The following is a 25,711-nucleotide window of genomic DNA, read 5'->3' as shown; positions in this document are numbered from 1 at the left end:
GTTTATAATGCAACTCCTCTTTAATTATCCGAAGGAGGTGGAAGCCAAAGAGGACCACCATCCCCAACTTGCGCAGCCTTCAAGAACGGACAGTCAAATCTCTACTATGTGCCGCCCTCGTACAGGGATACAGATATTCTCTCCTTCCGGAGAATGAGACCAGGATATTGCGGATTTCAGTTGGTGGACACCGCCGACTTCGTGGCCCAAGTTAAAATGAAAGATCCAGCTAAAGTTAGGATCAGACACTAATGTAACATTAAGATTCACTTTCGTATTCCTTTTTGTGCTTCATCATGTTCTCCGAGTTCCATTCAATTGTCTATTTTTAACAGTAAAAAATGTAGAACCCCTTTTAAAACGTATATATTAGAACATTAAGAGCTATTAGCAAAGCTCCTCTATTCAAAGACAGCATTTGGGCTGACTGCCTTATAATGCTGAACCCTTAGACCAGATGGAAATTCAAAAAAAAAAAAAGTTCAAAAAAGGGACAGTAATAGAAATAACTCAGCAGGAGGTCTTCACTACTCAGACCTTGGCTGTAAAGCTGGGTGTTCGCCAGTTCTCTCCGATGCCCCGCCTCCATCCCCGCCCCTCGTGGTACCCTCCTCCGGGAGCCTCCTCCTCTCTGGCCTCACGGACACGCGCACGCGCACGCCCGCACGCCCCGAGCACCCGCCACAGCCTCGCGTCCCGTCCAGCACCGCCCAGTCCGCCGGCCCCGCCCCCTGGACCCCGCCCCGCCCCCAGGCGCACGCACGCCGGTCCTCGCCGAGCCGACAGCCTGGCCCCTGGCGCACGCCTGGCACGCCCCCTGGCACCTGCCCCGCCTCCTAGGCGCGCGCCCGCAGCGCCCCGGAGCCGGGCTCCCAGGCGCGCCCCCGCCCTCCATGCGCCACGTGCTCTGTGGAGGGCGGTGCGGGGGGCCGAGCCGAGAAGATGTTCTTGCTGCCTCTTCCGGCTGCCGCGCGAGTCGCCGTCCGACATCTGAGCGTGAGGCGCTTCTGGGGACCCGGTCCCGCCGCCGCAGACATGACGAAGGTGAGGGGCCGCGGCTCGCTCCGGGACCGCCGCGAGAGTCCTGCCCGCCGGCGGCTGGGGCTTCCGGGCGGGTCAAGGCCGCGGTGACCCGGGCCTCTGAGCCAACATCGGCTAAAAGGAAAAGTTCCCTGCCTTTGCGGATCTCGGCTTTGGCAGGGGCAGACGGCGCGGGGCTGCCGATGCCCCCTGCATTCTCCCGCGGGCTCTGTGCCGAGGGTGCGCTGTCCCTTCTCTCGCTTGGAAGTCCTAGGATCCGAACTCTGCGGCCGATGATGATAGCCTTAGCTATCGCTTTCTGAGCTCCCACTCTGTGACGTGCCTTTATCTCGTTATTTTGTGAAGTCCTGGCAGTCCCCTAGGGCAGGACGGTGCCAGGATTGCCCCTTTAGCCCGGAGGATGCCCAGGCTTGGTGCGGTGAACTGTCCTCTAGGATCCCAGAGCTGGCCAGTCACTGGCCCCGAGCTCCGCACTAAGACTTCCCTCCCCCGCTGACGATGGAGGCCAGGAAAACAGGTCTTCCGGGAGTAAACTGCCTGGAAGGGTTTCTAGAGAAGAATAACATCTCTCTAGGGCAAAGGGCTTTGCAGAGAGACCAGCTCTTTGTGAAATTAAAAGGAGAGTGGCCTGCAGGAGACCCGCCTCTCCACCTACTTGAGCTCTGAAACGCTGTGAAGAGGGTTACTTTTCGGCTCTGGGGGATCTGGAAAAGGGAAATGGCTCAGTGGGAGGAGCACACACGTGGGAGTCACGCTTGAGGACCTGAAGGACTGTCCCTGGGGAGGAACGTTCTAGATAGGGCTTGAGCTCAGGCCTCCCCCTGAATCACAGGTGGCCACAGGATGAGCGGCCGGTCCCCTGCTCTTTCCAGTACCGTGGAAATAATCCTACTCAGGTTACATCTTGGCCTGTCAGTTCCCTACTTGGTTGCATGATGGAGTCCCAGGCAGCGGGCAGTATTAGGAAAGTTAGAACCTAGAAAGGTTACCAACGCAGAGAAAGCCTTTTTTTTTTTTCATGGAAAAGACAGGACACTATTTGATCTAAGTCCCAGTATGATTTTTAGTGTAGAAAGGACAGAGGACTGTGAGGGAAGGCAGCCAAACGGAGACGGACTCTTGCTCAGTTCTGTTCACACGGGCTAGTATGTCAGACCAGGTTTCTGCTTCCTTATCCGTCAGGTGGGAAGAAGACTCCATGTTCTTTTCACCTCACAGACTTGCTGTAAATCAGAAAGCATTTTTAAAGTCAGAAGTTGCTGTGCAAAGGCAAATGGTGATTCCTAGGTTTACTTCTTTATTTCAGGTGCTGGGGGCTGGTGCTTAAGTAGATGAAAGATGCACCACCAAGTGCTGGACAGAAAGCTCTGCTCCTGCGCCTCCGGGGGAGGTGCATTCTTTTCCTGCCTCCCAGCCTGTGAGTTGGCCAGGGTGCAGATGCAGCCACTGGCATCGATCGAATGGCATCCTAGAATATTGCAGATTTGCATTTGAAGGTTGTAGGGGAGGGAAAACTTAACCTCTACTTTCCTAGGTTCCATGTCTGCACTTAAGAATGAAATGGACATGAAGCAGATTAACAGGAGAAAGGCATACAAGTTTTATTTCATATTTTTATGCATACATGGGAATCTTCAAAAGGATAATGAAGACTCAAAGAAGTCTTTAGGCCCCAACGCTTATATACCCTTTTAAACAGAGGATGAGAAATTGTGGGGATGCGGGAAAGCAAAGGAAGCTGGGTTAGAGGCAGTACCTTGTGAGAGACTAGGAAATGTATGGGGGAGGATAAGGGTTATTTTAGTAGGTTTGTTTGCACAGGTCCATTTTGGTGTTGACTCCCAGTCTCTGGTGATAAGAATGTTCTCTGCCTGGTACAGAGAGAGAACCTTTCTCCTGGGAAATTTTATTACCAGATTTTGGGTAGAAAGGGGGAGGTCAGAGAGGCCTTCCTGCATCTGCTGTTTCTCAGCTGCCTGCAGCTCAAATTAATCAATATGCCCAAGTGGCATATTTTGGGGGTGGCATGTTTAGAGCCCCTTCCAGATCTGACTTGCTTACAAATGGAATTGTTTTCTTAAACAAAGCACCTTTCTGCTCTTTATTTGAAAGTGAAAAAAGCCTTCTATGTTCTGAAAGCTCTTTCTTGGGAGGGGCCATGAAGACCTAAGACAGGTAGTCACTGTGGTCTTGCACTGGCAGGAATTTGAAGCTTTCAGGCAGGATGTGAGTGTAGCTGACTGCCCAGCACTTGCTTCTGTTTTGGCTTTGTTCTTCTGTCCTTGACGGCGACACGGTTTGGATGAAATTGTTAGCTCTTTTTGGAATTTGGGAGCCCTTGAGGTCCTCTAAGGGATCTACCCTAATTATCTTCACCTTTCCTCCTGTTCTCAGGGCCTTGTCTTAGGAATCTATAGCAAAGAAAAAGAAGAAGATGTGCCCCAGCTTACAAGTGCGGGGGAGAATTTTGATAAATTGGTATCTGGAAAGCTGAGAGAAGTTTTGAACATGTAAGTATTCATCTATGGTTTCCAGTTTTTTAAATGCCCCGAAAGTGAAAGAGAGTATCTCTTCTGTGCTTTATTGTTAGTAGATGGAAACTGGCCAGTGTCTTCTCAGTGGAAGTGAAAGAATGTGTCTGTGGAATGCACATTGGTACTTTGTCAGTATCCCATGGGTCTACAGTTCTGGGAAATTAGGACACTTCAACGAAACCACAAACTTATTGTGACAGACTGACCCAGGAGGATCTGGAAAGTACCAGATTTCCTCAGCCCAGCCCCCTGGCTCCAGTTCATTTCTCCCCACCCTCTTTCTACCCACTTCCCCACCAGTCTCTCTATTTTCTATTTCCCTTCACTTGTAGAGAACAACAGGTCCTGGACTAGTTCAAGACAGCCTGAGGAGACTGTTCCTTTCAGTCACAAGCCTTGAGTTTCAAATCTAAAGGGACACGTGAATCGCCTAGGGGTATGGTTAGATTGCACATTCTAGGTCAGTAAATCTGAGTGGGGCCGCAGATTCTAACCATTCCTGCATTAGCTGGGATCTGGGGAAGACAGGAAAACATTGGTGTTTCCACGTCCTTCTGAGCTGCAGGCCACATTTAACAGAAATAAAGGTATCAACCTAGTCCACTGCAACTTTATACTGTTTGGATTATAGATAGCCTACAGCATCTGACAGGTGTCATCTGATAATTAGAGCAATTAATTATCTAATCATTGGGTAGCAGAATTTGCATCCCCTATCAATTACCGGTGCTTCACCAGTAGGCTGCTCTCTGAAGTGCTTTGATTAATTCGTTAATTGAGAAGCTAACATATGCAGGTACAGAACAGCCTGGCCTTCCTGACTGACAGCTATCGGCTGCGGCACCAGCACCCCCTGGCTGTATGTTTGGCGCTGTCACCTGCTTTGTTTTGGAAATTGCCCAGTATCCCGTCTGTGGATGAGCGCCCACAAAACACCTCCAAGCCGAACACACTGCGGTCAGGTCAGCCTCTTAGGTTGGTGTCTTGCATCTTTTATTAGATTCAAGATTGAAGTCAGCTTCCACCCAGTGCTCAGCTCTCCTCTGCAGCCACATGCTACCTGTCCACGGCACCACTTCCTACAGTCTTTTTCAAATAAGTTTGTATTAAATCTAATCTTGAAGTTTGCAGAATAGTTTTTGAGCTAGAACTAGAAGTGCTGCGTCTGAGAAATCTGGCCTCAGAGAATTCTGTGTTTTGATAAAAACATTAAGTGCAGCAAATTCATAGAATTAGTAGTGCTGTAATAAGGCTAACGTTATGTCTGTGTGCGTTCTCAAGGGAGCAGAGCAAACTGTAATTTTTTTTAATTTTCTTTTCTTTTCTTTTCTTTTCTTTTCTTTTCTTTTCTTTTCTTTTCTTTTCTTTCTTTATTTATTTTAATGGAAGCACAGAGGATTGAACCCAGGACTTTGTGCATGCTAAGCACATGCTCTGCCACGAAGCTATACCCTCCCCCTCAAACCAGAATTTTTAAAACAATTATTTCTTCTTGTTTCAGATCTGGACCACCTCTGAAGGCAGGCAAAACCCGAACCTTTTATGGTCTGCATGAGGTATGAGATGAAGATAAGATTTATTTGGCAAACCCCTTAGAGAGCACCTACTATGTGCCGAGTATTGTGGCTGCAGAGTTGTGCAGAAAATTTTGCCTCAGGTAGTACGTACAGTTTTACCCTGGTGTTAAGCCACAGGTATTATTTCAGATTGTAAAGAGGCAAATTGCTGTCAAAAAGTATTGCCTCTCGATTCCTCAATCTGCAGGCTGCTTTGGTTCAGCTGCCATTGTTGTGGTACTAACATCATAGAGTTACTTACAGGATTACCTCACTCAACCTTTCAAACACACAGTTATAAGATTTTACCAAGATAATAGGGCTTAAAAAAACAAAACCAAATTTTGCAGCGAGTTTTGCCCCATGTGGAGTTAAAAGTGGTTGTGTGCGAGCTCATGTCATGTTTCCTGCTGGAAATGGGTGCTTTCAAGACAGAAAGCGGCTGACTGTGTGTGTTTTTGGGAACAGGACTTCCCCAGCGTGGTGGTGGTTGGTCTTGGCAAAAAGGCCGCCGGAGTTGACGACCAGGAAAACTGGCACGAAGGCAAAGAAAACATCAGAGCTGCTGTCGCAGGTTCGTTAACTTTTGGACTTTCATCCTGATGAAAGATTCCTGAGGATCGCTCTGTAAGATTATCTGCCTCCCCTCTTTCTGACCTCTCACCATCCCCGCCCCTCCTATACTGACACAAACAACTCTCTTTACAAAGCTCCCCTTACTAAACGTGCTTGGCCTTATTTTAGATACAGAAGGTTAGCTTATGGAATTTTATTTTTCTATTTCTTTAACTTGTGTCTGGGGCTTTCACGACCATTTGTTCACTCGGTGTTGGCCTTAGAGCTCTACTGTGCCAAAAAGGCCTTCTTGTGATGCAGCCCTGGCGTGGCCCGACTTTAAATCACATGGAGGCATCACATTTATAAATCAGAGAAAATGGACGCAAAGGGCAGGGCACTTGTTTATCGCTGGTTACCAGACGTGTGTGCCTGTCTGCATTTGTCACGTGGATGGTGTCAAAGCTGCCCTTGGGTCCTTTCAGAGCTGAGCGCAGGACAGGGCCTTCACCGTCGAAACTATGACTAAAGACACTTTGAAAACCATTGCTGAGGCAGTGATAATTAGCTTGGTCGATCTTTGGTCCTGTGTATTCATATGTGCTTGTTAAATTTACTGTCATGTTCATGCTGGCTGATCATTTCGTGACTTTTAGTTGGGAGATTCTGCTGACTTGAGCTTAATAGAATGGACGTGGCTCAGTTCCTTGGATATAATTTTAGTGTTGTCACTTCTCTGACATTTTTTTCAACCTGGGAAGCTCCTGGGGGCTGGGCCGCGTCATCAGGAGATCCTGCTGTTTCAGAAGTGGTTCTAGCAATAGCAGCCTCTCCGAGGAGCTGGAGCAGTCATCTGATCTGTCAGTCTGTCCTGCCTCTCACTTGTGGGTGTGTGCCCATCCTCACTGGACAGCAGGGGAGAGGGAGGCTCAGGGCGCAAGGTCAAGTGTCTGCTGGGATTTGACCCCCCACCCCACGCCCCTGCCTTCTGCTCTCCAAGGTGTCTCTGTCTGACTGTTTTCCGGTCCCTCTGTCCCTGGGCAGCGGGGTGCAGACAGGTTCAGGAGCTGGAGATCCCCTCCGTGGAGGTGGACCCCTGCGGAGATGCGCAGGCCGCGGCCGAGGGGGCGCTGCTCGGGCTGTATGAGTGCGACAACCTGAAGCAAAAAAAGAAGACGGTCGTGTCACCGAAGCTCCATGGAAGGTGAGGGGACAGACCAGGGACGCATGCATTCCCCGTGCTCTGGCAGCGGGGCCTTTTGGACACTACCTGCCTCTTTTCCATGTCTGGCACTGCCATGTGGCTTGTCTATGGCTTCCTCATCACTGTAGCCATTTCAGGAGGTTGATGACTGTCCCCATGTTCTGCCCCTGGCTTCGTCCTGTGCATGTCTCCCCTGTGACTCTCCAGACCCCCCCTGCTGCCTGGCTCCTAGGGATTCAACCGCGGGAATAAGATGACAGATGGGTCCCAGCAGCTTCCGATGTGGATCATTTCCATCTAACCAGCACCTGCTCGCACTGTGCTGAGTGCCAGAGAACACGGATGAAGGGATACATCCTTGCCCTCATGGTCCAGTGGGGAGACTCGTCTTTGAGCACCAGCTATACTCCAGCCCTGTTCTGGGTTCTGGGAGATGAGGTCCCTGCTGTTAGGAGGGGAGACCTTCAGGAGATGGTGCTGGGGGGACAGCGGGTGTCTTGGTACAGCCCGGTGGTTGGCAACTGTGATGAGAACGAGGGCTCGGTGACCCGTCAGCCTGGCTCTGACTCTGGCTCCCACTTCCTGGCCGGGCGACCTCAGCGACGTGACTGCAGTCTCTCTGCGCCTCATTTCTCTCGTTAGTTGAGTAGAGTTGTAATTCCGATTTCGTGGGGCTTTTATGATCGAAAGACAAAACCTGTCAAGAGAATCCTGTAAATGATGCATGCTGTTTTCCCTTCCCGTGCCCCATGGTGCGGGAGGGCGGATGGAGGAGGGCCTCCAGCTCCCCGCCAGGACTGAGCAGGGCGTGCTGGCTCTGTAGTCACCCCTGGGGCCGCAGCACTGCTGACGCAGCGAAGGAGGGTGAAGTAGGCCTTTTTGTGGAGACCTCTGCCCTCAGTTTGGGTGGTGGACTTGGAGGCCCATCGGTCCAACCCCCTCTTTATACAGGGAGGATGCTGGGGCTCCCCTGGCTCCCCTAGGCCCTAGTGGGGGCCGTGTTTTCTAGCTCTTTATAAACTCTGGCAGCTGCTGCCCCGGGTCGGATCACAAAGGATGAATCCGGGTCTCGTGTGTCCATCATTTTCAGTATGAGCCCCTGAGCTGTGCCGCGCTCAGTGTTCCAGGGAGGCTGTCTGACCATGACCTTGTGCTTTCTCCTGTCAGTGGGGATCAGGAGGCCTGGCAGAGGGGGCTCCTCTTTGCTTCTGGGCAGAACTTGGCCCGCTACCTGATGGAGATGCCTGCTAATGAAATCACGCCAACCAACTTTGCTGAACTGATTGAGATGAATCTCAAAAGTGCTAGCAGTAAAACAGACGTCCACATCAGGTAACTCAGGATTACGTCATAGACTCGTGGGATGTTAGGGCCAGAAGAGCCTCACAGACCCGAAAATCCAGCACTCTCACTATTCAGAGAGTTAACTTCAGACCCAAGAGGTGAGATGACCCCCCCAGCAGCCGCACACAAGCTGGGACGAGGGCTGTTTGAGGTTCCTTCCTTCGTGTCTTGCCTTGCCTTGGAGAGAGTGTCATGACTTCACACTCCATAGTGTGTGTGTGTTGTGTTTTGTAGCGGTTTTACTGAAATTTAATTCATGCATAAAATATGCAACTCAGTGATTTCTGGTCCATTCACAGAGTTGTGCTGTCGTCACCACAATCGATTCTAGAACATTTTCGTTACCCCCAAAAGGTTCCTTTTGCCCATTAGCAGTCCCCTCTCATTTCCCTCCCCGCCAGACATCAGTTTCATGGACATTTGGATTCTTTCCACTTCTTGGATCTGATGAATAATGCTGCTGTGAGCATCCGTGTACCAGTTTTTGTGTGGGCATATGTTTCCATGTCTCTTGGGCAAGTAGCTGGGAGTTGAATTTGTTGGATCACATGGTAACTCTTATCTTACCTTTTGGAGGAACTTAACATATTATGTTTTGTTTTGGCTAATTCTTCCTTGTCTTTTCTCTTTTTGACATACATGAAGAACACAGCACACCTGACTTGGCATGGAGCGAGTCTCCGCCTGGTGGAGTCCCTTAGCTGGATTAGATACCAGCGCTGGGGTGTGGTCAGCAGCTAGGCTGTTGGACATAAAAGGCGGTCCCTCTAGGCTCTGTTACCCTCCTGGGAACTCCTTGTAACCCTTTAAGCCAAGTCTGAGTGTTTGGGAGTTTATGAAAATGAATAGCTATTTATTTGCTTTACCTGAAGAATCCTTTACTATGGACGCTGTTTCTCAAGGGAATTTCCATTGAAAAAGAAGGCACTATTTAATTGTGATTAGAGGTCACATTCTTTTTTTCAAGAAGACCCCTATAGTCTAGACAGAGTGAAGAAAAGGTGTAGTCTATAGAAAACACAGTATTAGAGCTTGATAAAATTTCTGGAGTGGCCACTATGTATTCTGTAGCAATGTTTAGTCTCTAAAAAGGTATCCTGGCCAAGGCAGTTCCTTGTTTTATTTGAGGAGACACCAGAGCTGCTTTGTGTCAGCAGGTTGTGGCTGTGTGGCCATGGTAAGGGCACCTCCTCTGTGTCTGGGAACTTGGCACATAAAGATGGGTGGTGGGGGTCCTTGTCTCCAGAGAACTGAGGACCTTGTACGAAGGAACAGGCAGGGAAATGTGGGGCCCGGGGGGTGCTGCAGGAGCAGGGAGGTGGAGAGGGCTGTGGAAGAGATGAAAAGGCACTTTAGCAGAAGCAGGGAGGTTGCTTAGAAGTTAACAGCAGGGCTTGTGGAGCAAAGGGAAGGCGGCCAGAGAGGAGGAGGGGTGGGTAGGGTGTAACCCCTCAAACTGCAGCAGCTGCGTCAGACCCGCTTCGGCATGGGTGGGAGCAAGTCAGAGGAATGCAGACTGTACTGCCAGAAGGGCAGGACTTCAATAAAACATCAAGCACTGAGTTTGTGATTAAGAATACCCACATTATCCAGCCCTGCTGCTTTTGAAGTGTTTTTTTTTTTTTTAGTTGTCGTACCTGCCATTTTTGTATTGTTTTCCCTCTTAACTTGGGGCAGCCATCTCCCCATGACGAAGGCCTAGTTTAATAGTTTGAACAAACGGCTAGGAGCGTCCTTGGACGTGGTTGTTTCTGGTCTGTCTGTGGGAGGGTAGGATTTTTCCCATGGCCTAATTGCTGTGGCCAGCAGTCAGTGCAGGGCTCTTCTGTGCCCCGGCCTAGGAGGAGTCACCCTACGGCGTCTGCCTCCTGGTTGGCACCAAGGACTCTTCCCGTTGAATTACCCACATCAAGCCCGGGTTTATTAAGTAATAACTAGTTTTCCCCCTTCAGTACGACTTCTCAAACTGTGAGAAATAGTCTGACTACATTATTAAGATTGAATTTCAGCAATTCTGTAAAAACAAAGAAATGGGCCTTGTAGTCTAAACAGTGGAGTGTAGCTTTGTTGGGTTTTTTTTGTTTATCGATTGGTTGCTGCTTTGTCTTTTATAGAAAGACCAAAAATAAAACAGTAGGCCCCCTGGCTATCTTCAAGCTCCTTTATCATCTCAGAGCCTTGCTGACTTCATCTCTAAATTAAAACTGTAGAAATATGTGAGTGGGTTGGGGGGAAACTATCAAATAATTACCTGATGTCGCATTACATATCATACATGGATCCTCTTAGTAAGTCTATAGCTAATCTCTTGATGGAGGTGTCACTGATCTCATTTTATAGATGAGGGAACCAGCTCAGAATGAAGGGACTGACCCAGGAATATACAGAAAGCAGATAGGATGTGATAATTAAAGTATTAATATGCGTGTATTTTAAGAGCTTGTGTGTTACACTTTATTTTACACACAGATGAGTTTATTCTCAGTCATTTTGTAATAGAGATAGCAGCATGTATTTACTTTTTTTCTTTTCTGCCCTGTAGACCCAAGTCTTGGATTGAGGAACAGGAAATGGGATCATTCCTAAGTGTGGCCAAAGGGTCCGATGAGCCTCCCGTCTTCCTGGAAATTCACTACAAAGGCAGCCCCGATGCAGGTGAACCACCGCTGGTGTTAGTCGGGAAGGGAATCACCTTTGACAGGTATGCCTTTACTGTATCTGTGCTTTGTATTTTGGTGAATGCTTCGTATGCAGTTGTATTATTTGGTGTATAATTTGCTTAAAAGCCTGGTTTGGGTCAGATCTTACATGTTATTTTAAATGTATTAAGCTCCCACTTCAAAACTGCCTGCTGTCAGGCCCTTTACATATATTAGCCCCAGTCTTACCCCCAGGAGGTGGGCACTGCAGACATTCTACAGGGAAGGAATCCATGACGCGGAGAGGTCAAATAGTTTGTTCAAAGCCCTAAAAATAACAAGAGTTGGAAGTCAAACTCAGCTGTGTCTTTAAAATGTCTTAAAATCTTCGCCCCACACACTGATTCTCCTGTGTACATACTGAAGACTGCTGTGGATGATGAGGCAGCCGTGTGGGTCGTGCTGTCTTCCCTTTGCTGACTTCAGAGGACTTTTTTTGCTGACCAGACTAGCTTTGATTAATCGTATTAAACCATAAGTATTCCTTAGAATTGGAAGCTCGCTCTAGTTATTTCAACCAAGGAGAAGCTGAGTTGGTGTTTCCCATGGAAAGCATTTGCTACTAAATACTAGTTTCAGGGGTGCTAATTAAATGTGAGACGTAAGAAGAATCACTTGATCAGAAAGCTAGGTTAGATTTTGGATAACAGTCCTTTATCAGATCTTTCTTTGGCAGATCATTTTTCCCGTCTGTACCACATCTTCTTGTTCTCTTGATGGTGTCTTTTGAAGAGCAGAGGGTTTTCATTTTAATGACGTCCAGTTTATCAATTCTTTATTTCATGGATCATGCCTTTGATGTTGTATCTAAAAAGTCATTGCTGTATCCAAGGTCATCCAGATTTTCTCCTGCATTAGCTTGTAGGAGTTTTATATTTTTTTTACATTTAGGTCTGTCATCCTTTTGGAGTTAATTTTTGTGAAAGGTGTAAGGTATGTGTGTCTAGAATTGATTTTTGCATGTGGATGTCCAGTTTTTCAGCACCATTTGTAGAAAGACTATGTTTTCTCCATTATAATGCTTTTTTCTTTGCTGGAAATCACTTGATTTTATTTATGTGGGTCTATTGCATTTGATATTTTTTATTTCTAGCACATAATATAATACAGAATATATTTTTTCAAAACATTGTATTATAGTTACTGATATATAAATAAAACTTATTGTTTTTAACCAGGGGAAAAAACAAAAAAAAAACTAGGTTAGATAAAACAAATGAGTTTTTTTATCTTGTTTTGTCTTAACTACAGGACTTCTTGGGGGTCTAGAATATAGCATCTTCTAAATTTCCTTTTTTTTTTAAATTGAAATATAGTTGACATCTAAATTTCCTTTTGAAGGGAATTTGTATCTCAGGGAATCGTGGTCCATGGAAACTGCTTTGGAAAATGCTACTAGAGATCCCGAAAATCTTGAGGTCCTAGTCCGTTTTTGCACTCATTCAGGAATTCTGCCTGAAACGTGGTTGAATCTTATCCTTACAAGAGTGCTTCTAAGCACTGTGATGCTTGTCCTGGGCAGAGCTGGCCGCCAGGGCGGTCTTCCTTGTACCAGCAGGGTGTAATGCCTCTTGTTCACTGGTTCACGTTCCCTCCTGTAAAGCGCTGGTCTCCCAATGATCTTCATTATGTAGCCCATCAGTGAAAGGTCCCAGCTCATACCATTCGAAATAGGCACATTCATTTATGTTACATGCATATACTGTTGTAGTAAAGTATTATAAAAAGGTACAGCATATAAAAATTAGAGATTGAAAGTTAAGTTGTCTTTAAATGTCTTGCTAATTAAAATGGTTTTATACTACCATGGGCTAGAATCTTAATGCAAATATTGATGCTCAGGGTGAAGTTTATTGTTAATTTAAATCCATATTTGAATTTTTTGCTATGGGAATATTGAGGAAGGAGGCCTGACCTGGTCTTTTGGGTTTAGAGGAGGCTTCCTAGAAGGAGTGCCAGTCTTAGCGTAAACTGTGAAGGACAAGGGAGTTGGTCGTGCTGGGCGCAGGGCCGGGAAAGAGCAGGTGAAGGCTGCAGGTGGGAAGGAGGAGGGACCTAGGACCGATGGAGTGCCAGAGTGGCTGCAGCTGAGTATGGCTGGGGGAAAGGACGAGGTTCAGCTGGAGAGGTAGCCAGAAGCCGGGTTGTCCTGGGCCTGGTTAGATTTTGAACTTTGCTCTAAGAACAGTTGGAAGTAACTGCAGGGTGTCCAGCAGAGGGAATGACGTGAGAATTATATATACAGTAAAAGCCACCCTTTAAGTGTTTAGCTCAACGAGCTTGACAAATTCATTCACCCTTGCAGCAGCCACCCCGATTATGAAAATAGAACATTTCCCTGATGCCCCCAAAACCTGCTTGGGGAATTTGGGGGCGATGCTCTTTGGCAGTCATTTCCTCCCCGACCCCTTACCTGGACAACCAGTCATCTTTCTGTTATTGTAGATTCGTTTGGCCTCTTCCAGAAGCTCATACACATGGAATCTTTTCTGTCTGCCTCCTTTCTCCCAGCATATTATCTCTGAGGTTTAACCATGCTGTGGGTCGTGTCAGTAATCTGTTCCTTTATGTCACTGAGTAGGGTTCCATTGTGTGGAAATACAAACATTTGTTTATCCAGCCATCTGTTGAGGGAAATTGGTTTGTTCCAGTTTGGGGTTATTAGTAATAAAGCCAAGACCATCTGTAAGCCTTTGGGTGGGCAGAGGTTTACCTTACTCTTGGGTAAATACCTAGGAAAGGAGGACTGAGTTGTATAACCGCCTGTTTAAGTTTGTAAGAAACTATCGAACTTTTCCAAGCTGGTAGTACCATTTTGCATCCCCACCACCAACGTACAAGGATTCTGCCAACATTTGATGGTGTCGATCTTTTTATTTCTTGCCCCTGCAGGGAGTGTGTCTTGGTATCTCTTTGAAGTTTGTGTTGCACTTCCCTGACTAATGATGTTTAGCATTTTTTTAATTCGTACATCACCTTTAGTGAAGTGTCTGCTGAAATCTTTTACCCTTTATTATAGGAGTGTTTGTCTTATGAGTTACAGGGTTGTTTTTTTTTAATATATTCTAGATACAGGCCCTTTGTCAGACAGATGTGTTGAAATAGTTTTTCCCATTCTGAGGCTTGCCTTTTCATTTTCTTAAGTGGTATCTTTTGAAGAGTAGTTCCTAATTTTGATGAAGTGTAATTTATCAAGCTTTAATTTTATGGTTCATGCTTTTTTTGCCCGGTTTAAGAGAATATTGCCTATGCCAAGTCTGTGTTTTCTTCAATAATTCCTACAGTTTTAGCTTTTGAGCCTATGTGCCATTTTGAATTTTCATGTATACTTACAAAAAGCATTGAGGGTTGTTTTTTCCTACATGGGTATCCATTTGTTTCATCACTATTTGTTGAAAAGACTGTCCCTTCCCCCATTGAAGTACCTTGGCACCATGTTAAATCAGTTGACTACATAATTGTGGGTCTACCTCTGGACACTGTTTCCTCCAGGACCTGGTGACCAAATATCGATGGCTACAGCTTTGTCTTGAAATCTAGTAATAGGAGTCCTCCAACTTTGCTTTTCTTTGTCAAAATTACTTTGGCTACGTCCTTTGCATTTGCATTTCAGTTTTAGAAACTGCTTGCCATTTTTTCACACACACACACACAAAAGCCTACTGGGATTTTGTTCGAGATAGTTTTGTTTTATTTTGTTTTTGGTGAACATTTGGTAGTTGTGTGGGTAATAGAATGGAATTATCCTAGAGGGAGACCTGAACATATAGGAACCAGGTAAACTTCCAGATCACTGGTGGTGTAGCCTCAACTAGGAGGGATGCAGGAGAAAAGAGATGGATGGATTGGAGGCAGATCTAAAGGGTGAGCAGAGATGCCTGCTGACCTTGGACTGGAGGTGATCTAGAACGAGTCCTACAAAGAGTAGAACTCCCAGAAGAGAAGTGGCCTTGAGATAGACGTGGCGAGTGGTAGGACAGCCTCATGCACCATCGTGCTCCCTTCGCCGCCACAGGACTTCATGGACCAGGATGTACTTCTTTTCTTATTCTGAGCCATTAGATAATCTTTTATTCTAGGTGTAAATGACAACTCTCTAACTGTAAAGTGCTTCTGAGGTGAGTAAGAATCAGGACCTGATTTCTAAGGCGAGCGTTAGAGCAAGGAGCTGACTCTCTGTCACCAGGGCACGTCCACAGCAGATCCCAGTCAGAACTTAACGTCGAAGCCCCTGGCAGCTTGCGCAGTCAGTGGAGCAAGTCACTCTGGATTCTTACACACCGGAAGCGGAAAAGTCACTTGTTAGTTTAAGACGTCTGTCTGGGGAGGTGGCTTGGGTTTCTTGCCAATTGAAACCTTTCTCAGCTCTTGTGTTTGGGCACCGTCCCTGAAGCTTTGGGTTAGCGTCTTCCTGGTGCCTGTGGCTGATGTGGGTTATATTTTGCCACAGCAGGAGCCTCGGGGGTGGCAGAGGGAGTTGTTCTCCCCTGTCCTGTCCCCGTTGTGGGGGAGGAAGGGGTCCTCCCAGTCTTCTGAAACCTGTCAGCTTTCTTTAACAATGTGTTACCTTCAGGTTCAATAAGTTGATTGATTCATAAAATTTCCTGAAAAGGCAAATCTACATGGGTGTGAGGAGTTCGCGAGCTAATATAGAGATGGAATTTGAACAGCATTGATTGCCTGATGTCGTAACGTTTGGCTTAAATTTCACTCAGGCAGAAATAAAATGAGCTCAGATGCCCGCCTGTATTTCTGGGATTATTTTTATTGAAACCATAAGCCATCTTTTAAAATGTTGAACTCACTCCAGGTGGCAGTTTGGAAATTTGATGGTGCTTTTGTGTGGCAGTTCACCCTGAGCTTACACATTCTTTTTGAAGAAAGTGGCTCCAGCCCTCTTCCTTGCTGTTATTGTTACACATTGTCCTTTCCCCCCAGTGGTGGCATCTCCATCAAGGCGTCTGCAAACATGGACCTCATGAGGGCTGACATGGGAGGAGCTGCCACCATTTGTTCCGCCATCGTGTCTGCTGCCAAGCTTGACCTGCCCATCAACCTCGTAGGTGAGTGGGTAGCGGGGCCAGGTGGGGTGGGTCTCAGAGAGCTTCTGGAATCTGGTCAAATAGTAGAATGGAGACAAAAAGCATGATTTCTATTAATCTGAAAAGATCAAGAAATGGTTCTTAAGTAGGTTTTCACGCAGCAGAAGCTGTCTAGCTGAGATAAGTGTTTTCTCGTCTGAACTGAGTTAAATGTGTTCTGCATGGTGGGCTGCAACTAGAATTGATTTGTTTTACTTCTGCAAAAAGTGGTAGCAGTCGGGGGCACAGAATGTCAAGTCTGCGGTTTGCTCCAATGGGAAATGCTCAGTAATCAGGCTAGTCATTACCTCACAGGGTTGTGGCCGATTAAATGCCTTGATGCACACAAAATGCCTGGGATGGAAAAAGTGCTGAGCACGGAGCAGCAGTCTTTGTAGTACAGGGTGCCAGACACAGTGCTGGGAGGTTGCCTTGTACGGGGGTGCGGTGGTGGGGAGACTGAGGCTGAGGGACTTGCCCAGTGTCACATCCATTGCACGGAAGGTAGGGCTGCAGTCTGGATCTATCTGACAGGCCCTCGTCTCTCCTCCTCCTTTTTGCTGAACTATTGAAAGTGAGTTGCAGACATGATGACACATTACCCCTTGTACATGTCCCCTAAGAACAAGGACATTCTGTGTAATGACAGGATCAGTATCATTTCCGAGGATTGATATAGTAATTAAATTCAAACTGCCCAGTTGTCAAAAAAATGTTCATTTTACATGTGTGTCTATACACCCACACATTTATTTCCATTTATTTTTGAAATCTGGGAGCCACTCTAGGATCACTCATTGCATATATGGTTGCCATGTCTCTTTAGTTTTCTTTAATTTAGAACCTATTTCTGCCCCCTTTTTTTCTCCCATGACATCAGCAGTTTTAAAAGTTCCAGGCTTTTCTTGTGATGCTCTGCAGTGTGAATTTATTTATTTCTTCATGATAGAATCAGGCTGGACTTCTTGGGAAAGAATGCTACACAAGCGATGTGTGCTTCCTGCTGCTGGTGCACGTCGTGTCTCCTGGGACGCGGGTGATGCTAAACCTGACCACCTGGTTAACGTGGTATCTGTTGGCCCACTGGTGACCTTGGTCCCATGAGTGGCACATTTGGACCCAGCGCGCTCCATTTTCCTTCATTTATTTTTTTTAAAGGTTTGGCCCCTCTTTGTGAAAATATGCCCAGCGGTAAGGCCAACAAGCCTGGGGATGTCGTCAGAGCCAAGAACGGGAAGACCATACAGGTCTGTAAGTGGCAGACGCAGCACAGCCTCCGCGTTCAGGCGTTCCTGACGGAATCCCCGCGGAGCCTCAGAAGCACCTCCAAGGGGTGCAGAGCGCGGGCTCCACGTGGGGGAGGGCGCTGTCTTCATCATGAGGAGCTTTCCGTGCAGTGGAAAGTGTTTCTTTATGGGAATTTTTAAGTTGGTTTTCCTACCTTACTGTTCCCCTTCTTCCTCTATGCTGTGCACACCAATTACTGTGAATTTGCAGCCAGCCCCGCAGAGCGTGGCAGAGCAGTAAAAGTGCAGGCTGTTTACTGAATAGACCTTTGCTGTGGTAACTTTTTCTATTTAGTGACGTGTTCTGGGGGACAACACGTCCTGCATCTGGGGATGTGGCAGCCGGTCCTCCGCTGGGGCATGTGCGTGCGCGACACACTGCCCAAAAACTGAGCCTCTGTTTAAAAGAAGGGGAGATGATGTATGTGAGGTTGCTGACGTCTCAAGAGTCCCCCTGTCTGGAGATACATACTTTCGTACATCTTTCTTAAACCCTTTAGTTTATTTGCTTTTAGGAATCTTGACATTTCCCCCCTTCCTGTTATAAACCTATTGGTAGAATCAGACATTTCTATTTATTTCACTGTCCAAAGTCCGCAGCATTTGGTCCTCAGCTCTGGTACAGGGACGATTACCTGATGTTTGCTCTTCAGATTAAATATGTTCCTACTCTAGCGGAAGTATGTTTTTGATACTCGATGCCAAACGTCACACCAGCTTTTTCTTACTTTTAAATTAAACACTGTTGTGAGTGTCTACTTTTTTATTCACTGCTTGTACCATCTTACTTTTTTTTTTTTTGACCCTCCTCTCTGCAGGTGGACAACACGGATGCCGAGGGCAGACTCATCCTGGCCGACGCGCTTTGCTACGCGCACAGCTTTAACCCGAAGGTCATCATCGATGCCGCCACCCTGACAGGTCAGACAGCGAGCTTTTCCTGCTTTTGTTGGAAGGAGCCTCATTGATTGGTGCCGAGTGCACACACTGTACTCGGGACATTATTCCCCTAAAAGTTGGCTCGTTCCATTTGCATTCAAATGTCTTTCACCGAAAGAATCGTTCTGTGGTTGTAAACTGTTTCAGATAATAGGTTGGTTGTTTTAAAACATCCCAGGCTGTTATCTTTAAAAAAAGAAATAACAAGTGCGTCAGGTCAGTCTATCCAGAGTGACATTGAAAAATGATGCTAAGAGATGTTTTCTGTTACCATGGCCATTGGATACAGGTCTGAAAGGATAGGTGCCGAATCCCCAAATTGGCAGTTGTTTTTATTAAGCATAATGTCACTGGGTGTTTTCTGAATTTGTGTACTTGATGTTACACAGAAGTAAGACACTGGGGGTGGGGTGGCCAGATCCTCATTCTGCAGAGACAGGGCAGGGTAATGTGCTGTGTGAGGCACGGTGGCTTTAAGGCCACCCCAAGGGGGGCTCCCAGCTGTGCACCTTACTAGCCTGTCAGCCTTGGGCAAGTTCCCTGATCCCCTCAACCGTCAGCACATGGGGAGAAGTCTGTTTGCTTCACAATGTCATGAAAATCGGAGGGAGTTTCTGGAAGGCCTCTTTACTACAGCACCTGCCTGTGGAAGACACCACCACTGGCTCTGTAATGAATAGATGTTCAAAGGGATGACAGTGGGCATGGCCTTATTGCAAAAACCCAGTGTTTGTAATCTTGCATCCAACAGTTCTCTTTCTAGGAATTCACTCTGTCTCTGCCTCTTTCAAGATTAAAATTCAGATCATTTTTTATCCTTTGGTTTTAATTCTTCCTCTGGTCATGTGAACCTTTAACAAAAATAGATTCATGTTTTCCTTTTATGTGGTTCTAACAGTCGTCCACGGTTTTATTCGCTAAGAGTCCCTTTTTCAGGCTGGCGACATAGTATTTTTATGGTCTTTTGTCTCCCTGTTCAGTTCAGCAAATCTGGCTTGTGGTCAATGCTCATCTTCTCCATGCGAAAGTTAAACACGGACGCAAGGCTCTTATGGGCTGGAGAGGAATCCTGTCTTGAGGACAAGTGAATATGTGTGGGAAAAGCCACTGACTTGAAGCCAAGCAGTAATGAGCATGTACGTGTCACTCAAGATGTAGTCCCGGTCATCTAGACAGACCACAGGCAGAGAATAACCAGCACCCACTGCAGTACCTGGAATATAGTGGGTGCCTCGAATGGTAGTCAACACGGTATTTAATTCCAGCAAATGGCTGCGTCAGAACAGGCGAGGCCTGCACCTCGTGGGGAGGGGCGGTCAGCAGATCCTCACACTGACAACAAGCGCAGAGAAGCTGAGTTAAAAGGAATCCGTGAGAGCCTGTGCAGCTGAGGACTTGACAGGTCTGGGAGGGCAGGCATCTCGTCCTGAGAAGTGCTACTCTAGCCAGGATCGGAAGGAGTCATCACCAGGGGGAGAAGGAAGGGAAGAGAGTCCCCCCACCCCCAGAGGGCACCATAGGAGGGGGCAACGGGAACAGGATGGAGAAGAGCAGAGTGTGCCTGGGGCGGGGACGCTCCAGGCCAATTTGCTGGCCTTGGCGTATTACAGGATTTAGTCTGGAGCCAAGTGCAGCGGGAAGCTACTGAGCAGTGTTGAGTGGGGATGATAAGGTCACCCTTGCACTGTGAAAGGGTCCCTGGCTGCCGTGGGCCAAATGCGTGGGGGAAGCGCCAGAGGAGACGGTGGCAGTCAGGGAGGCTGGTGGGCAGTGCGGGGTGGCAGACTCTCACAGATGTGTAAGTGTGCCTGTTAAGAATGCGTGTCTGCATTTGGCCTCAAAATAATCTATCAGACCTGGGGGTTTAGGTGAAACAAGTTTACCCGTGACTCAATAATTGTTGGTGCTGGCTAATGAGAACTTGCATGTCCATTAAATTATTCCCTTTGCTTTGTGTATATTTGAAGTTTTTCACAATAAGTTTTTTTTTTTAAACTATTACAACAGTCCAGTGGTAGATGATGGTGGTAGCAGTCATGGTGCAGGGAAGAGGTTTGGTTTGAGAGATAATTGGGAGGTAGAGTCACAAAATCCGAAGGAACTAACAGATCCAAGTTGCTCAGGTGTCATGTGGAATCACAGGTTTTTACATACGAGTCACTACCTCAAAACAGTGATTTGCTTTAAATTGTCAACTGTTTGCAATTTCTTACTATTATGTAATTATTAATGTAATTTACTTGTGATTCCTTGGGAAAAATGTACAGTCCAGCATCCTAGTGGCACAGAACCACCTGGTCCTGAAGAAGTGCTGCTCCCTCCCCGGGGCTGGGGTCCGTTTACATCACTGTAGTCCTGTATGTGGCCAGAGAGATTAACCAAAATTAACAAAATGAAACGAGGGCTCTAAGCTTTATTTCTTAAATCAGAGACGTGTGCAAACACTTATCCAGAGACATGCAAGCAGAGGGGATTATTCAGTGGTGTCAGACAGCCACTAACCCTAACTGCAAAGAAATTTAAGGACGTAGAAAGTATTGTATGTTGTTAAAAAAAAAGTGAAGTTTACACAACAGAGTATATATTACTATCTGAGTTTTGGTTTTCCTTGGGGGAGATGCTAACCAGTCGTTCATGCAAAGTCACGGGTAAGGATTCAGGCGCCACCTGGACATGCCTTGCATTATAGGCAGCAAGTGCCACCTGTGAAAACTGTAGGATTTATCACATCTTAAAAGTGGCGTCTCCTCTGATGTTCCATGAGTGTCCTGGTACGTAAGGATGGTGGGTTCTACTTTTTCCTTTCAATAAATACAGAACTCATAAGCGCCAGGCAGTGTATATGCTTAGGGTCATCTGTGATCCCTGCCCCAGAGCTTACCACTGGGCCCGGCAGATAACAAATGAAACTGCCCCAAAATGATACCGAAACCACTGAAGATGGCGCTAGGCTGCTGCACCTGGCTGCTGGCATTCAGGAGTGTGTGCTTGGGAGAACCTGAAAAATCTGAATTTTGTAACTTGATTTTTTTCTTTTAACGTGTTCATTTTAAACGAGAAATCGGCCAGTGGGACACACTTGGGGAAGGAAACGAAGATGAAACAGAAAAACATGATGAAAGTCTTGTAGGAGATAATTACTGAGATGTGATTAAAAATATTAAAAAAATTAGAGATGCCTAAATATGGATTAGTAAGTAAATTATGACATGTGCATACTCAGAGACATTGCAGATTTGATTCCAGACCACTGTACGAGAGTGAATATCGCGATAAAGTGAGTCACGTAAATGGAGACTGAACGCTGACCAGAGGGCTGTGTCTTGCAGGTGCCATGGACATAGCTTTGGGGTCTGGTGCCACTGGGGTCTTCACCAATTCTTCCTGGCTGTGGAACAAACTATTTGAGGTAGGAATGATGCATAGAGACCTAAATGAAGGAGATGATTTAATTCTTCTAGCCTTGGAATGCTTCATTTTTTTCAACCCTGTGTTTGTGATTTTTATGTTGTAGACTTGCCTTCGAAATGAAAATGCAGTAAACTCGGTTCAGTGTGGTTTTCTACAAATGTTCCAAAATTACGGGTGTGATGCCACATGCCCCCTCTCCTCCAGGAGCCTCAGAATGAAGGGGAAATGACTTACAAATACTGTGGCCATACTGTCGAGCCCCTGATGTAGAAAAGGTTAAGAGGACAGCTTTTTAAAGGAAGGAATGGCCTTTAAATTGTATACGTGTCATGAGTCAAGTAGGGGAGCCTGGGATCCTCAGCAGGCAGTAAGAAGGACACCTTTGTGGTTGTCTGTGCCTCTTTGGAGCCTGTTCCCAGCCAGCCTCTTCCAAACAGCAGTCTCCCACGTCTGTCATTACACAAAGTAACAAGGTCACCTTGACTTAGGATCTGGCTTTCTGTGGTGCAGTTCCAGGCATGTGTTTCCCCTGCACACCGAGGCCACAAACGTCACAAAGACTGTTTCACCCTAATCAAACCAGCAAAGCTTGTCTGCACTATAGGATACCAGCTTATTAATTTGACTGAGACCAATAATATTAGCTTGATGATTTTAGCAAATGCTCTACAAATTAGTGGGACTGTTTTTACAACATCCTTAGTTCATTTATAATTCACAAGAAAATCTTTTGATTAACTGGAATGACTCTGGAATCTGTTGTGTAGCTTCACTGTTTGTTCTCCAGGCCAGCATTGAGACGGGAGACCGTGTCTGGAGGATGCCTCTCTTTGAACATTACACAAAACAGGTCATAGACTGCCAGCTTGCTGATGTTAATAACATTGGGAAATACAGGTATGTGGAGTGGGCTATAAAAGGACATTTTTACAGTCATCATTGGTTGCCAAAATGACTGTTTTCAATTTTAAACCCTTTTCACAAAATGTTCAGCTATCCAGATTTCCTTATGCCGAAGTACTCGTAAGCATTCATTTCTCTTTTATTTTCAAGGTATTTCCCAACTGGTTCACAAAATTTGGCATGTTTTCAAATCTAAAGGTCATTTTAAGCAAAATGTAAGGGAAGGACATGGACAAAATGGTCATTACCAGAGGAAAAAGCATTTATCCTTTACTGCTTAAAGCTATGTCTAAAGATAAATACCCTGAAAGTGATTTCTGGGTTTTCTTTTCTTTTTTTTTTTTTTTTTTTTACATTTTTATTGATTCATAATCATTTTACAGTGTTGTGTCAAATTCCAGTGTTCAGTACAATTTTTCAGTCATACATGGACATATACACACTCATTGTCACATTTTTTTCTCTGTGATTTATCATAAAATTTTGTGTATATTTCCCTGTGCTATACAGTGTAATCTTGTTTATCTGTTCTACAATTTTGAAATCCCAGTCTATCCCTTCCCACCCTCTACCCCGCCCCCCCCCCCCCCCCCCGGTAACCACAAGTCTGTATTAATAGGTCTCATTAACTTTGACTTTGCTCTCTGGTCATAGAAGCCACTTGGCAAGGATGGAGGATCTTAATAAAATGTTTAGTGCACATTTACCTGGGGTTAAATAGTGATTTTTGTCTCTGTCTTTAGATCTGCAGGAGCGTGTACAGCTGCAGCCTTCCTGAAAGAATTTGTGACTCATCCTAAGTGGGCGCATTTAGACATAGCAGGTGTGATGACCAACAAAGATGAGGTTCCATACCTGCGCAAAGGCATGGCTGGGAGGCCCACAAGGACCCTGATCGAGTTTCTGCTTCGGTTCAGTCAAGACAGTGCTTAGTTCAGATGCTCTGAAAGTCCTTCATTCTGTCTTAAATGGGCAAGAGAGCTTCTGAATGCTTTTGAAGGGATAGATAAAAATCTTTTAAGGGAAACAAAGGATGGTATTTAAAAACAGAGCAAAATGAAATTTGTATGCCTTTTTTTTTCATTTTATGCAGAGATTTAGAAAGGTAAAGCTAATATCTTGCTTGACAAAGATTTTTAAGATCCTCTATGAAATGATGACTTTTTAAAAGCTACCGAATCACTTTTCAGAGTATATGTTTGTAACTGAGGAGCAAAACTGTATTTCAGATTTGTGATGCTGGGAATATGAACAAACTAAAAGTTGCTATGCAATTGTCAGAAACAATAAATCCAACTTTTCTGCACTCTCTGCTGTAGCTCTGGTATTTACTTACATATTACCATAAACCCAGTGATGCTATAATGTAACTTGTCTCTTTTGGCTATTTTAGATGAACAAAGTCATTAAGTTGGGGCACGGTGATACAGGTATTTTCTCAATGGTAATAATTTTGGGGCACTCAGTGATGAGCTTTTGATTTTGTGAGGCAGGTACTATTATCCTCATATTACAGATGAAAAAATGAAGCACAAGAGAGGGTTAGCAACATGCCAACGATGTCACCAAGCGAGTAAGTGGGAGAGCAGAAATTGAAGCCCAGGCAGTCTGCCTCCAGAGCTGGCATTCTTAATTATTGTAATGCTTTCTTTCAGTTCAGTGACTTGAATGGATGTGGAATTTATTTGAAATACTGAAATAAGACCACAAAAGGGATAGACTGGGATTTCAAAATTGTAGAATAGATAAACAAGATTACAGTGTATAGCACAGGGAAATAATACACAAAATGTTATGATAAATCACAGAGAAAAAAATGTGACAATGAGTGTGTATATGTCCATGAATGACTGAAAAATTGTGCTGAACACTGGAATTTGACACAACATTGTAAAATGATTATAAATCAATAAAAAATGTTAAAAAAAAAAAAGACCACAAAAGGGACTGTCAATGGGTAAACTATTTGCTTACCACCTGAAACTACAACCAGTCAAAATTCCATTTGTTCAGATTAAGAAGAAAGCTCTTCCCTTTCCACGTTTGTATTGTGTGAATCAAATTACCCACAAATACGATCTATGTCTTTTTTCTTTTAAGACTTTGAAAACGTTTGACAGGAAAAGCTCTTTATTGGAGTTATTTTTAATATTTAATATTTTAAAAACTTGACATGTAAGAGGACATTATGTGCCTAAACCGGCTTATACAGAAGGAATGGCAATGGACATGCATATCCATGTTATTTACTAGCATTAAAATCAGGCAGGAAGAGTGTGTAAACGCAGGTTCCTCTGGGTAAGCGTATCCTGAAGTAGGAAAGATGGAAATGGAGAGGTGGGACTACCGGCTTGTGAAGGGAAACTAAAAAATTTTAGATTTCTTCTGTGTGAGTCAGAAGACTAGGGATTTGACAGAAGGCATTCTATCAAAGACTTTTTATAAATAAAACAACAGTAGAACTCTTGTATTTACTAGAGTGTGGGAAACAAAAGGTATGGGTTAGCCCTGGATTCCTGGGCCTATCTAATCTGGCTGAGATGAAATTTAGTTGCCATTGCAAGTGTCTGGCTACCAAGTATTCCACAAACGCTTGGCGGATCCTTAGAACCATGCTCCAGAGGCAGGTGGTATCATCTGCATCTGTCATCAGTGAAGACAAAGCATGTCTTGGAGAGGCATGGCTTCGAAGAGCACCAAATCCAAATCAGCGGTGGATTAGAACACTATACCTGAAATAGGAAATTCAAAATTCAAGCAGCCTCACGGTTCCACTCCACTATTTTTGGGTTCATAAAACAGTTACATTTTTAATTAAAATATTATTTATGTTAACATATAATGGGCTTATTTTTAAAGTAATATATTTTTAAAATACTCGGTTTTAATAGGTAAATATTTTACCTATTATTTTTAATTTAATAGGTAAATATTGCCCGACATACCCCACAAAAACAAAAATATTTGGAGTCCAACAATTTTTTAGGAGTGTAAAGGGGTCCAAAAAAGTTTGAGACCTGCTGCAGTAACTACTTCCTTCTTGGCATTCCATTTTTGTTCAATTAACAAGTATTTATTATGTCTACTTTATGCCAGGCACAGTTCTGGGTGTTGGGAATACAGGTGAAACAAAACAGGCAAGCACTGATTACACAAAG

The 25,711-nt window shown here is 45.3% G+C and overlaps 1 protein-coding gene across 1 annotated transcript; it reads left to right on the top strand.

Annotated features, from left to right (window-relative positions):
* The first annotated feature begins 843 nt into the window (after positions 1-843).
* Positions 844-23,859, top strand: LAP3 (leucine aminopeptidase 3). The gene is made up of 13 exons (XM_031686374.2): positions 844-1,044; positions 3,436-3,551; positions 5,077-5,131; positions 5,600-5,705; positions 6,731-6,890; positions 8,058-8,222; positions 10,777-10,935; positions 15,872-15,996; positions 17,173-17,261; positions 18,119-18,221; positions 21,569-21,648; positions 22,438-22,547; positions 23,297-23,859. The coding sequence occupies exons 1-13, from the start codon at positions 943-945 to the stop codon at positions 23,484-23,486; spliced, it is 1,560 nt and encodes a 519-aa protein (XP_031542234.1). The 5' UTR covers positions 844-942; the 3' UTR covers positions 23,487-23,859.
* Positions 23,860-25,711: the final 1,852 nt, after the last annotated feature.

Source organism: Vicugna pacos, chromosome 2 (assembly GCF_048564905.1).
Source record: "Vicugna pacos chromosome 2, VicPac4, whole genome shotgun sequence".
NCBI classification, from domain to species: Eukaryota; Metazoa; Chordata; class Mammalia; order Artiodactyla; family Camelidae; genus Vicugna; species Vicugna pacos.
This window is presented reverse-complemented; position numbering and strand designations above follow the sequence as displayed.